Source organism: Propithecus coquereli, unplaced genomic scaffold (assembly GCF_000956105.1).
Source record: "Propithecus coquereli isolate 6110/MARCELLA unplaced genomic scaffold, Pcoq_1.0 Scaffold533, whole genome shotgun sequence".
Classification (NCBI taxonomy): domain Eukaryota; kingdom Metazoa; phylum Chordata; class Mammalia; order Primates; family Indriidae; genus Propithecus; species Propithecus coquereli.
In genome coordinates, this window is record NW_012151208.1 from 2,551,102 (window position 1) to 2,565,273 (window position 14,172).

At 37.2% G+C, this 14,172-nt stretch overlaps 1 protein-coding gene across 1 annotated transcript in view; it reads left to right on the forward strand.

Moving 5' to 3' along the window:
• Positions 1-14,172, forward strand: part of KIZ (kizuna centrosomal protein) — a 124,033-nt gene that overhangs the window by 30,825 nt on the left and 79,036 nt on the right. Inside the window, exons 5-6 of the mRNA XM_012657222.1 lie at positions 5,527-6,172; positions 6,533-6,848. Coding sequence (XP_012512676.1) covers positions 5,527-6,172; positions 6,533-6,848 — 962 coding nt within the window. The remainder of the gene's footprint in view (positions 1-5,526; positions 6,173-6,532; positions 6,849-14,172) is intronic.

The window sequence follows — 14,172 nt, forward strand, 5'->3', positions numbered from 1 at the left end:
ATGTATTAATAAAAATAAAAGGATTTGTTCTGTAAAATTTGGATTTAGTCAAAAGGCTGCACTTAAGGACTTAGAAGGCCACAGGTTCCCCACCCTTGGACTATACCATATAGCCTAGGTGTACAGTAGGCTATACCATCTAGGTTTGTGTAAGTGCACTCTGTGGCATTCACATAATGACACAATCGCCTGATGACGCATTTCTCAGAGTGTATCCCTGTCACCATGTGACACATGAGTGTATTTTTTGTATTTTGTTTGATAGTGGGAAGTTTGGGAGCTAATCCCCTCCTGAATAAACTGACTTTATCAAAGTATTATTCTTTTTACTTAAAAACTAGAAAGTTTCTTCTGTGGCTTCCTGCCAAAAATGCATAACCTAAATGTAATCATAAGGCAACATTAATCAAACATACTTTGAGAGACAGTCTGCAAAGTATCCAGGCTATATTCTTAAAAAATGTCATGGTCAGGAATGACAGAGTCTGAGGATCTGCTCCAGATTAATGGAGACTCAAGAAACATGACTCTAGATTGGATCTTGAAGCTAGAACAAAGGTAGCTAGCTATAAAGGACATTATTGGGCCAAGTGACAAAATTTGAATATGGACTGTGGAATAAACAATAAGATTATATCAATGTTAAGTCTACTAATTTTGATCATGAACTTTGTTCATGAAAGAGAATGTCCCTGAGCTTTGGAAATATACACTGAAGTGTTTACTGGTAGAAAGGCAGGGTATCTTGATTTACTCTCACATGATTCAGAAAAAAATAGTGTGTATATATATAAATATACATACACAGATATCTATTACAAACATATATATGTAGAGGGAGAATGATAAAACAAATGAGGCAAAATGTAAACAATTGGTAAATCCATTTAAACAGTATTAGAGGAGTGTTTTGTGTGATTATTGTACTTTTCTGTAAGTTTAAAATTATATCAAAATAAAAAGTCACCACTCCCTAAAAATAAAACCAGCAGCAACTAGAAATATTTGTAGCAGGAAAAACTTCCTGTTGGGTTTCAGTAAATCCTCAAATGCAAGTTGCCACTTTTGGTCCTGATAAGTGAATAATGTACCAGTCCGTAGGCTTTCATTTTTATATATAACTAAGGACCACATTTTCATTACTCCTGATTTATTACGGGACACTAAAATGTAATATTCTCATTAAATTATGTATTGCTTGAATTTGTTGAGGACCCAGAGGTATTCCAAGAAGCCTGACAATGCTTGGCAAAATTACAGAGCAAACTTGATAACTGCTTGCTATCACAGAGAGCTGTAAATTCTCTTTTAAGGAAGTAAACCTCTGTTAACAGTGTCATTTCTTGAATTGGTCATTGTCTTCACTTTCTATGGTTCTGGAAGCATTTATTCTTAAGTTAAATCATGGTTCTGTGCTACTTTTTTTTTTTTATTTCAGCATATTAGAGGGGTACAGATGTTTAGGTTACATACATTGCTCTTTCCCTCCTCCCCCCCACCAAGTCAGAGCTTCAAGTGTGTCCATCCCCCAGACAGTGCACATCGCACTCATTATGTATGCATATACCCATCCCCTCCTCCCTCCTACCTGCCCAACACCCAATAAATGTTATTCTTACATGTTGTGCTACTTTTCTTGATTGTGCAGTTTACCATTTTAATTGTTGTTTCTCTCCAGCTCTTGGCTCTCTGGATTCTTTGCTCAGTTTTGTCTGTCTTAGGGGTCAGAGATGTTTGAGAATTACTGGTTGAAAGGAGTAACTCCTGGGTACTTCCTTTGGTCCTCCCTAGGTGACTTTCTTATCTTTGAGGTGTGCTTACTTTTTTGCTTTGTGTCTTGGTATTTAGCAGATCAAAAAAGAGGGTGGTGCTTAGGACTGCTGTGTCCTCCCTGTGCTGGGTCAGCCATTGCTCTGGTATTGGTTCATTAACACTTTCTGAAATGATCTTGAAAGTAAAAAATCAAAGGCGTCCCGTACTTACAAGTGTGATCACTGATTTGCCTCAGGTCTCCACCAAAGGACCACTATTGCACATGCTCTGAGGCCTCAGCACTCAGCCAGCCACAGCTCCACGCAGTCCACGGTAGTTCATCCCTTGGAACCATCTATTTAAGAAGCTTTTTTTTTCTTCAGAGCAGAAAAAATGATAGTAGTTACTAGATTAGGGTAGTGGTAATAGCTGGTTTTTACCTGTTTTAAAATTTGTGTTTGTTATTATATCAGCTTTTTGATTACAAAAGGAAAGAAGACCTATTGTATCACTAATACTGTTTATGAACACATATTCATATGTCTACTTAAACCATATGGTATAATGGAAATTTCTCAAAAACAACATAATGGCCTCTTTGAATGGCAAAATGACAATATCCTGTAAGGCAGGCTTGACCCAGCAATTTCAGTTCCAGTAGATTTCCTACTAATATACTCACCTGTGTTCAGAGAGATAAACAATCAAGAATCATGACTGCGGGCCGGGCGTGGTGGCTCACTCCTGTAATCCTAGCACTCTGGGAGGCCAAGACAGGAGGGTTACTTGAGGTCAGGAGTTCGAGACCAGCCTGAGCAAGAGTGAGACCCCCCCCCATCTCTACTAAAAATAGAAAGAAATTAGCCAGGCAACGAAAAATAGAAAAAAATTAACCAGGCGTGGTGGCACACGCCTGTACTGTAGTCCCAGCTACTTGGGAGGCTGAGGCAGGAGAATCACTTAAGCCCAGGAGTTTGAGATTGCTGTGAGCGAGGCTGACTCCATGACACTCTAGCTCAGGCAACAGAGCAAAACTCTGTCTCAAAAAAAAAAAAAAAAAATTGTAAAAAAATTACTACGGTGTGGTTTGGAGTGGTAGATGGTGGGAAACAAACCAATGTCCCTCGATAACAGACTGGTTAAATAAATTATGGTACATCTATAAAATAGGATAATGTTCTGTTAAACTTAGAAAGCATAGTCTTCCACCCTATATACATACAAATACTTACTAGTCTATCAGATCTTTTCTACAAGAAACTTGTCAGAGTTACTATCTCTGGGGAGAACAGCTGGAGGACTAAAGGATCAGAGAGGGAAAATTTCCTTTTTCCTCTGTTCTTTTTTATCCTACCGGTTCTTCATACCCCTTGCCTTCCCCCTCTATGGGCACAGATGTACTTTTCCTAATCTTAAATTGGTCACGTAACTTAATTTATTTTGTAAAGATTTTTTTGTTCATTTGTTCTTTTTCTTTTTTGTATGTGACAACTTTATGGTTTTCATTATATTCACAGAGTTGTGCAGCCATCATCACAGTCAATTTGAGAATATTTTCAGTGCTTAAAAAGAAACCCTACGCCCTTTAGCAATCATTTCCTGTCTCCACCAACTCCTTCCACCTCTCACTTTTCCCACCCTGCCATCCAGCCCCTAGCCTTAGCAAACACTTATATACTTTGTCTCTAAAAAATTGCCTATTCTAGACATTTCTTACGAATGGAATCCTAAAATATGTGGTCTTTTGTGACTGCCTTCTTTCATTTAGCATAATGTTTTCAAAATTCATCCATGCTGTAATAGGTATTAGTACTTCATTCCTTTTCTTGACTGAATAAAATTCCATTGTGTGACAAAATGTGACAAAATTTTGTTTAGTCACCACATGATAGATGTTTGAGTTGTTCCCACTTTTTGGCATTGCTGTGAACATTCTTGTACAAGATTTTGTGTAGATATAATATTTACACTTCTCTTGAGTATATGCCTAGGTATGGGATTGCTGAGTCATATGGTAACTCTGTATTTAACTTTTTCAGGAACTGCCAAACTGTTTTTTAAAGTGACTGTACCATTTTACATTCCCAGCAGCAATATATGGTGTTTCTAATTTCTCCACATCCTTGACAACACTTGTTATTGCCCTTTGTAGTGAATTCTTACAATTTTATGTTGCAGCAGCATCCATTTTAAATATAAATTGGACTTGCTCATACCAGACGCAGGGCTAAGTCACCTTGGCACAGTTTACAGTTCCACTCCCCCTCCCCACCTCCAGTTCCTCAATGTGATTGATACCAGTATCTGTCCTGCACACCTGGTCCCTGGTGACCACTTCCCTGTGGGACAGCTAGATGCAGGCTGCTTGACTGGCCCTGCTGACCCTCACACCCTGCATGGACTATGCAGATGTGCCACAGTGACCACCTCTCAGTCACTGGGTGATCTTCTAAAACTCGTGTCTGCTTGCTTTAAACCCACCAATTCAAACTTCCTAGGCTTCTTATGGAAACCGGTTTGAATAACACCTTGGACCCAGTAAAGGTGTTGGACCATGGGTCAGTCTTTCTTCCTTTCCTTTTTCCTTTCCTTCTTTTCCTTCCCTTTCCTTTCCTTCTTTTCCTTCCCTTTCCTTCCCTTTCCTTCCCTTCCCTTCCCTTCCCTTCTTCCCCCCACTTCTACCATGTGAAGATAAAGGTCATTTTCTCTCTCCCTGCCTGTGACTCCCTGACCTATGTTCCTTGTGTGTGGCCTCCAGGCATGCCATGTAGCCCCCAGAACCTGTAAGTCCTGAAAATCTTTATTTCCATCTGTTTCTTGCCTAATTATTAGAGGGATGCTATCTATCTTAAAGATCCTAAATTAAAACACCTGTCTTTTTATAGCCATTGCTATGGTCTGAATGTTTGTGTCCCCCCAAAATTCATATATTGAAACTCTAACCCCCAAGATGATGGTATTAAGAGGTGGGGCTTTTGGGAGTTGATCAGATCATGGGGTAGAGCCCTCATGAATGGGATTAGTGCCCTTGTACAGGAGGCTTGAGGGAGTTTGTTTGACCCTTCCACCATGTGAGGACACATCAAAAGGGTACCACCCATGAGAAAGCAGGCCCTTACCAGACCGCAAATCTGCTAGTGCCTTGATCTTGGACTCCTTAGCCTCCAGAACTGTGAGAAACAAATTTCTGTTATTTATAAGCTACCCGGTGTATGGTATTTTGTTATAGCAGTCTGAATGGACTAAGACAGCCATCATAGTGGCAAAGTGGTATCTAATTGTGCCTTTGAATTACATTTCCCTAATGAGTCATGATATTAAGCATCATTTTATGTATTTATTGGCCATTTGTATATCAAATCCTTTTCCTATTTTTAATTGGGTGGTCTTTTTATTGCTTAGTTGTATGACTTCTATATATTCTGGGTACTAGACCTTTATCAGATACATCATTTACAAATATTTTCTCCCATTCTTTGGGTTATCATTTTACTTTCCTGATGATGTTATGTGAAATATGCATTTCTTTTTTCAAAAATGTACATTCTTTAATTGCTTCATTATATTTGTCTTATAAAATATCATTGTTATAAAATTAAATAGTATTAAATGTACTGTTTTTTGCTCACTCAGTATGTAGGAAGCCTTGAGTTTTATAAAACATCGTAGGTGCTGATTTCAGTAGTCATGCTTCCTTTACCTCCTTTGATTTCTGAAAAAAACCTAATTGTTCATACATAAGATGTGTAACTCATATCTCTTTTGGTGTTGCAGGTTGTAGTGCAGGCAGGAATTAACTCAGGAACAGCCATGTCAAGAGGATTGTATCAACCAGCAACAATCTTTATGGGCCGCCAAATGTCAGCTGTCTCAAGCATTGGAGATTTCAGTACAGAGCAGAAATCTCCCCAACCCACAAAGAACTTTTCAATTCCTGACCCACATTCACACCAACAGACAGCCCAGAGCAGTAATGTGACAGACAGCTGTGTAGTACAAACTAGTAGTGACACACAGTGCTTAAATAAGTCTGACAAAATAAATGGAAAGACATCTCTTCAGATTGGTGAGAAAACGCCAGTCACAGCTGGTGTATTGTCTGAGGAGGAACAAACTCATTGCTTGGAGATAGGCAGCAACACACGTCACGGCAAGAGTAATTTATCTGAAGGCAAAAAGTCTGCTGAACTCCATTTCCCGCTATGGGAAAGATTAAGTCCTGAGAACAGAACCACTGATTTAAAGTGTGACAGTTCCCACAGATCAGAGGGATCAGAGGGAGAAATACTGACACAGAAACATATTGAAGTCGAGGAAGAAAGAGCCAGCCTGCCAGTCTCTGCAATATCAGTTTCAGAATACTGTGCATCTGAAAATAAGTGGTCTCAAGAGAAGTATTCTGGTGGGGAAGGTGTCTCAGGTGAGATGAGAGGCTGAGTTTGTTTGCTGGTTTTTGTCGATATTTAGTTTTCTGGGTGGTAGTGATCTTATATAAGGACTATATATTCTCTAATTTTATCTCTGTCAAAAAAAAAAAAACAATGTAGTGACTTTGCCAACAAATTCCATTCTAATGAGTTCTGAAATATGTATGTAGAAATATTTTTGCAAGTGAATTTGCTGATTTTAAAATCCACTGTGATATTTTAAAATATTTTTAAATTTTTAAATACTGTAATTGTTTCTACACGTTTTTAACTGATGAGTAATTCCGCTCTGTTGTTCCCTCGCTTCTCCCTAAAGTTAGCAATTGGTAATCTATTCATTTCCTTTCTTACAGATCATCTTGCTCATGAGGAGCCAAAGTCACAAAAACCCTTCAGAGAAATGCAGGAAGAGGAGGAGGAGGAAAGTTCGTGCAGCAGCAATGACCTCACAGTTTCTATAAGTGAAGATGATCTGATTTTAAAGAGTCCAGAACCACAGCCAAATCCAGGTGACAAGATGGAGGAAGAAGATGGAATAGAGGCCTTAAAATTAATCCACACTGAACAAGAAAGAGATGCCTTATCCACTGGAAAAAATAATTGTATTTTGCAAACCCTAAGCTCTGCTGATTCGAAAAAGGAATCCTCCATGAACTCACCAACAAGAGAGTAAGCATTCAATTTTTTTTTTTTTACTGTTTTTTTAGTTGTAGACATTTTAAGAGTATTTCGCTGGAAATGTGTTATTGAAAACTCAGCTATGATTGTGTAAGTTCCTTAAGTCTCATAAGTAGTCTTTTAGATAAGACCTAATTTTCTTTCTGTCTGTCTAACAAAATAGCTTTAAAAGTCTGAATATTGGCCAGCCATGGTGGCTCAGACCTGTAATCTAGCACTTTGGGAGGCCAAAATGGAAGGATCGCTTGAGGCCAGGAATTTGAAACCAGCCTCAGCAAGAGCGAGACCCCCATCTCTACAAAAAGTAGAAAAATTAGCCATGTGTGGTGGTGCATGCCTGTAGTCGTAGCTACTCGGGAGGCTGAGGCAGGAGAATTGCTTGAGCCCAGGAATTTGAGGTTGCAGTGAGCTACGATGATGCCACTGCACCCTAGCCTGGTCGACAGAGTGAGACCCTGGTCTCAGAAAAGAAACGTCTGAATATCATTGAATCATGGTGATTGGCAGTTTATAATTATATCCAGACAATCCCTGGTTAATGAATAAGTCATTTCCCCCAGCCCTTGCTCTCCAACCTTTTAGAAAATAAACCCATTTTGAAGTTTTGATACCGTAGAAGGTGACAAATTGTTAGACTTACTGGTAATTCAGCTTTAAAAACTAAGAAGTTTGTATCTAATTAATTTGCTTAAACCTTATATTCCTTCCCATAGCGTCATTTTTACAATCTAATTAAATGAGTTAATAAATCCTTCTAATTCTATATCTAAGCCAGATTTCCTTTACTGAATGTAAATAGGAGAACATTGGAATCTCTAATGTTATATAGGAATATCAGGGTTCTACCTTTTGAGCACTTATCTAACTCATAAGAACTCTTATATACTTTTTTACTATTGATTGGAGATACTAGGTGGAAGAAAACTTTGTAGAAAGTTTTTACATATCTGCTGTGTAGAAAACTTGTTAACTGTTGAAAACTGATTCTGTGATAAAAAATAGCACTAATAGCATCAAATCTCTTTTAGGGATAGAAGAAACCTAAGTAAACAACCTAAGGTAGCTCTCACCTTTTACAAATAAGGAAACTAAGGCATAGTAGTGCCACAGAGACCACTAGGGAAGAACCCTCCATACACCCTGTTTTCCTGACACCCGCACCCCGCCAAACTTCCAGTTACACCGTAATGCTGGCCACCTTTCATCCCAACAGTCCTGGTAGCAGTGAAAAGCCAAGTGGGCATTCTTGTGTATGATGGCACGTTTTCCTTTAGAGCACCGTTATGCCTTTTAATATATTGCCTCTTGCCATTCATTATCTATTTATGGTGAAAAGTTTAATTTATGGTTTGTGTCCAAACTGATGCTCAGGAAATATTTATTAAGAGCATATCCTAGTACAAAGTACTTGCACTATGGATGGAAGAACCAACATGGTTCCTATCAATGGGAAATTTGACTTACCGGAAAGGCAAGCAAATGGGTTTTTCTAGTAATGATACTTCTCTCATTAAAGAGGTATAGGTAATATATATTACATTATTATATCATCAGAAATTTTATTACCAGACATAAAATGTATCTATCTCTAATTTTGTGTTTGTGGGCTTATTTTTATAGCACATTGGACAAGTTAGTACTTCAGTAGGCTAACTGGGGAACTAGTGTACTTACCCAGGACTCAGTCTTTTTCTGAGGGGAAAAAAGTTGCATATGTATACAGAATTACTGGTTAACATTTCTCTAGAAGTCAAGAATGTTGGAATTTTGGGATGTAGTTTTCCAATTGTAGTTTTCCAATATTTATTGGAAAATATGGGCATTTGGAGAATTTTTGAGTATTTCTCTTAGTAAAATGCCCCCAGAATGAAAAGATCAGTCAGCAATGGTGGTTTCTGTGTCTGTGTTTTCAAATTTGAGCCTATTGATTTTCTATGGTAAAAGTACTCTCCATGGAGTAGGTTGAAGGTGGTTTTAAATGATGCTGGTTAACTTGCTGATATCTCCACTGCTTTTGAGGCTCCACATTCTCTTAATTTACTGTTTAGCATGAGCTCTTCTTTTTTGGTCTGAGGGTTAAGTATTAGTCTGAGACTGTAGCATCATATTTATAGAGCTAACACTATAACCTCAAAGGTTCAGTATCTCGGTTTACTTTAGAGTCTGTTGGGGACCTAGAGAAAAATCACTTCAATGAGTTTTAGTTAACAAAGATGAAGAGGTGGGACAAAGGAAGACACATAAAGAGGATATGAACAGGAATCTAGAATCTCTGATTTGATGATAATGATGAGAACAATGATAGTAGCTATTATGTTTTAGCAGATCTTTGTGCCAGCTGAGTTGTTGTGCTCGAACATAAAACTTGGTCTTGAATTTCCTTCCAGTGAAGGTGAAAAGGGAAGTGAAATATGCTGAATAGTTCCCACCTAAGGAGAAAAGTAAAGCCAAGTGTCATTTTTGGTGTTGCTTTTTTTTTTTTTAATTTTTTAATACAGCTTTATATTTGCAAATATTTTCTCCTAGTCTGTGGCTTGTCTTTTCCTTCTCCTAACAGAATCTTTCACAGAGCAGAAGTTTTTAATTTTAATAAAGTCAGACTTGGCAATTTTTCCTTTCATTGATTATGCTTTTGGTGTTGTATCTAAAAACTTATCACCAAACCCAAGGTCACCTAGACTTTCTCCTATGTTATCTTCCAGAGGTTTTGTATATAGTTTTGCATTTTGATCTATGATTCATTTTGAGTTAATTTTTTGTGAAAGATGTAAGGTCAGTGTCTAGATTCCCATTTTTTTTTTACATGTAGATTTCCATTTTTTCCAGTACCATTTCATGAAAAGACTATCCTTTCTCCATTGAATTATCTTTGCTCCTTTGTAAAAGATCAATTAACTATATTTGTGTAAGTCTGTTTCCAGGCTCACTATTCTGTTCCATTGATCTATTTGTCTATTCTTTCACCAAAACTGCAACCTCTTGATTACTATAGCTTTATAGCAAGTCTCGAAGTCATGTAGTGTCAGTCTTCTTATTTTGTTTTAATTCAAAACTAAATTTGAATTGAATTTGTTGGCTACTCTGGATCTTTTGCCTTGTAATATAATCAGTTTTTTAATATAAAAAAAAATAACTTCCTGGGATTTTGATTGGGATTATATTGAATCCATAGATCAAATTGGGAAGAACTGACATCTTAACAATATTGAGTCTTGCTATCCATGAATGTGAAATATCTCTTTATTTATTTAGATCTTCTTTGATTTCTTTCATCATCAGAGTTGTGTCATTTTCTTCATGTAGCTCTTATACATATATTGTTGATTTATTCTTAATTTTTGGGGGGGATGCCAATGTAAAAGGTATTGTGCTTTTAATTTCAAATTCCAATTGTTTATTGCTGATCTATAGGAAAACAAGTGACCTTATATCCTGCAACCTTGCTGTAATTGCTTAAGAAGTCCAAGAGTTTTTAAGTCAATTCTTTGGGATTTTCTACATATAAAAGCATATCATCATCTGTGAACAAAGTTTTCTTTCTTTCTTCTCAATATGTATGCCTTTTATTTCCTTTTCTTGTCTTATTGCATTAGTTATGATTTACAGTACAATGTTGAATAGGAGTGGTGAGAGGGGACATCCTTGTCTTGTTCTCAATTTTATGGGGAAAGCATTTTGTTCCTCACCATTAGGTATGATATTAGCTATAGGTTTTTTGTATTAATAGATGTTCTTTATCAAGTTAAGGAAGTTCCCCTCTATTTCTAGTTTGCTGACAGTTTTAATAATGAACAGGTGTTAGATTTTGTCACATGTTTTTTCTGCACTTAATGATATGATCATATGGTTTTTCTTCCTTAGCTTTTTGATTTGATAGATTACATTTATTAATTTTCAAATGCTGAATCAGCCTTGTGTATTTGAGATAAATCTCACTTGATCATGGTATATAGTCTTTGTATACATTGTTGGATTCAATTTTCTAAAATTTTGTTAAGGATTTTTGACTCTTTGTTCATGAAAGACTGATCAGTAGTTTTCTTTCTTGTAATGTCTATCTGGTTTTGGTATTAGGTAATGCTGGCTTTGTGGAATGAGTTAGGAAGTATTCCCTCTGCTTCTGTTTTCTGGAAGTGACTGTAGAGAACTGGTATAATTTTTTCTTAAATATTTGATAGAATTTACCAGTGAACCCATCTGGGCCTGGTTTGGGAAGGTTGAATATTGATTCAATTTCTTTAATAGATATAGGCCTATTCAGATTATCTGTTCCTTCTTGTGTGAGTTTTGGTAGATTGTGTCCTTTAAGGAATTGGTCCATTTGTCTAAATTTTTAGGCATAGAATTCTTAATAGTCCTTTATTATTGTTTTAATATCCATGAGATATTAAAGATGGTCTCTCTTTTATTTCTGATATTTATATTTTCTGATATTTGTCTTTTTTTTTTTTTTTTGGCTAGCTTGCTATTATGGACTGAATATTTGTGCCCCCTTGCCTTCCAAAACACAATTCAGGTGATAAAGGTTAAATGAGGTCATAAAAGTGAGGCCCTAATCCAACAAAGCTCATGCCCTTATAAGACAAGGAAGGAACACCAGAAATTCTCTTTTCTTTACCATGTGAGGGCACAAAAAGAAAGCAGCCATCTGCAGGCCTCACCAGGAACTCAATTGGCCAGCACCTTGATCTTGGACTGCTAGCCTCCATAACTGTGAGAAATAAATTTTGTTTGTTTAAGCCTCCTCGTCTATGGTATTTTGTATTGTGTTTGCTCTGAAAGCAAACTTGCTGTGAGTTTATCCTTTTAAATTTGTTGAAGTGTGTTTTATGGTCCAGAATGTGGTCTGTCGTGGTGAATGTTTCATTTGAGTTTGAGAAGAATGTGTATTTTGTTGTTGTTAGATGACGTTTTATAAATGTCACGTAGATCTAGTTGATGGATATTGCTATTCAGTTTGACGGTGTCCCTACAGTCTGCCTGCTGGAACTGTCAGAGGTGTGTTCAAGTCTCCAACTATAATGAATATATCTATTTCTCTTTACAGTTCTACCAGTTTTGCCTTTGTATTTTGATACTCCTTTGCTAGGGAAATTCACATTAAGGACTTTAATGATATTCCTAGGTTTAGATTTTTTGGTATTTATCCTGCTTGGTGTTCTCTGAGCTTCCTGGATCAGTGGTTTGGGATCTGTCATTAATTTGGGGAATTTCTCAGCCATTATTACTTCAAATATTTCTTCTACTCTTTTCTTTTTTTCTTTCTTTCATCTTCTTCTGGTGTTCCTGTTATGTGTATTTATGCCTTTTGTAATTGTCCCACAGTTCTTGCATATTCTATTCCAATTTTTTCATTCTTCTTTCTCTTTACACTTCAGTTTTGGAGATTTGTATTGACATATCTTCAAACTGAGTGATACTTTTCTTAACTATATGTCCATTCTACTGGTAAAATCACCACAAGCATTCTGTATTGAGTTTGATGTTTACTATTTTTTGTATTGAAAACATAGACAATTTAAAATTAATTATTTTTTCTAAGCCCTGTATTAAAGAATCTAACTAAAGTCAGTTACAGATTGAACTGCTTGTTCTACTCTTTCCCCCTTCTCACTACTGCACTTGACTAATCTTAAAAAAAAAAGAATCAAACTATTCTCCCTTCTAGTTATAGTACCATAATTGAAAATCCCATTCAGTAATTTCATTTTGATTCAACCAAAATTTCCTGAACACCTACTGGGCCTAAAGCTCTGTTCTGTTATGGGGTTGTGACGATTTAAATTAAATATGACTGCAAATTCTTCAATATTTCTTTTATCAAAAGATGGGGTCTCTGTCCTTTTCCTTTGAATCTGGGTGGGCTGTGACTGCTTCAGCCAAATAGAGCATGGTGGCATTGATGCTATATGACTTCTAAAATTGAGTTATAAAAGGCCATGCAGTTTCTACCTTGCTTGCTGGAACACTCACTCTTGGAACCATGAGCCACCATGTAAGAAGTCTAACCATGCTGAGGCTGCTGTGCTGAAGAAATGACTTGTAGGTGCTCTAGTCGCTCATCTCATCTGAGCCTTGTCCTTCTAGTTGTCCCCACCAAAGTGCCAGACATGTAAGTAAAGCCTCTAGGACTCTGCAGACATGATCATCCACAGTTAAATATCACCATATGACCTCTCAGTAGTATATGAACCAGAAGAATCATCCAGCCAATCTCTGCCTGATTTCCTAATCCACAAAAGCATGAGCTATAATAAATTGGTTCTTGTTTTAAGCTACAAAGTTTTTGGGTGTTTGGTTATAAGTCTATAGATATCTAGAAAAAGAGTATATTCATTTAACATTAAATATTGCGTGCCTACTCTGCCAGGCACTGTTCTTGCTCTTATGGCACTTATGCTCGTGCATGCGGAAGGGAGAAAGGAAGTATAAATGGATAAGCAATCTGTGTGAAAAGTGTTATGACAAAGAATAAGCAGGTTAAGTTGATAAAGAAGGCATGGGTGCAATTTAATATAAGATAGTCAGGGAAGGTCTCTCTGATAAAACAATATTGAGTAGAGACCTGAAGTAAGTGAGTGAGTGGGTAAGCCATGTTAAATCATGCCCTCTTCTATTCACTTAAGCTGCTCTGTTTTCTGTCATCTTACTTTTTACCCTGGCATATTTGTTTATTTCTCAGTTTATGTTTCTTCTCTCTTCTTCCATATCTGGGAGAGGAACGGGATATATCTTGAGAAAGAGCATACCAGGCAAAGGGAGCCACAGTACAGAGGCCATGTAGTGGAAGCACACTTGATGTTTTTGCAACAGCAAAGAGGCCTGTGCAGCGAAGAGGTGACAGGGAAAAGGGAGGAGATGGAGTGAGAAGTATCAGTGGGCCACATCCTGAAGGGTCGTGTAAGCTGTAGGAAGAACTTCAAATTGTATTTCAAGGGAAATGGAGAATCACTCTTGCAGTTTAATGGAAAATAAACTGGGGGAAAGGGTGGGAGCAAGGAGACCTGTTTGAAGAATATCACAGCAATCCGGGGGAGAGGTGGCAGCAGTGGGGTAGTGAAAAATGGTCAGATTCTGGATATGTTTTTAAGAAGAACCAGGAGGATTCATTACTGGATGTGGGTTATAAGAGAAAGGGGGCAGAGGGGTGACTCCAAGGATTGGAGACATAGTGACTAGGAGCGTAGCCATTGACTCATTTACTGAGATAAGGAGCATATAGGAAGCACATATTTGAGGGAAGGAAAATCAAGATGGGAGTTTTGGATATGTTACATTTGAAACGCCTTTTTGACATTCAAGTGGAGATGTTGAG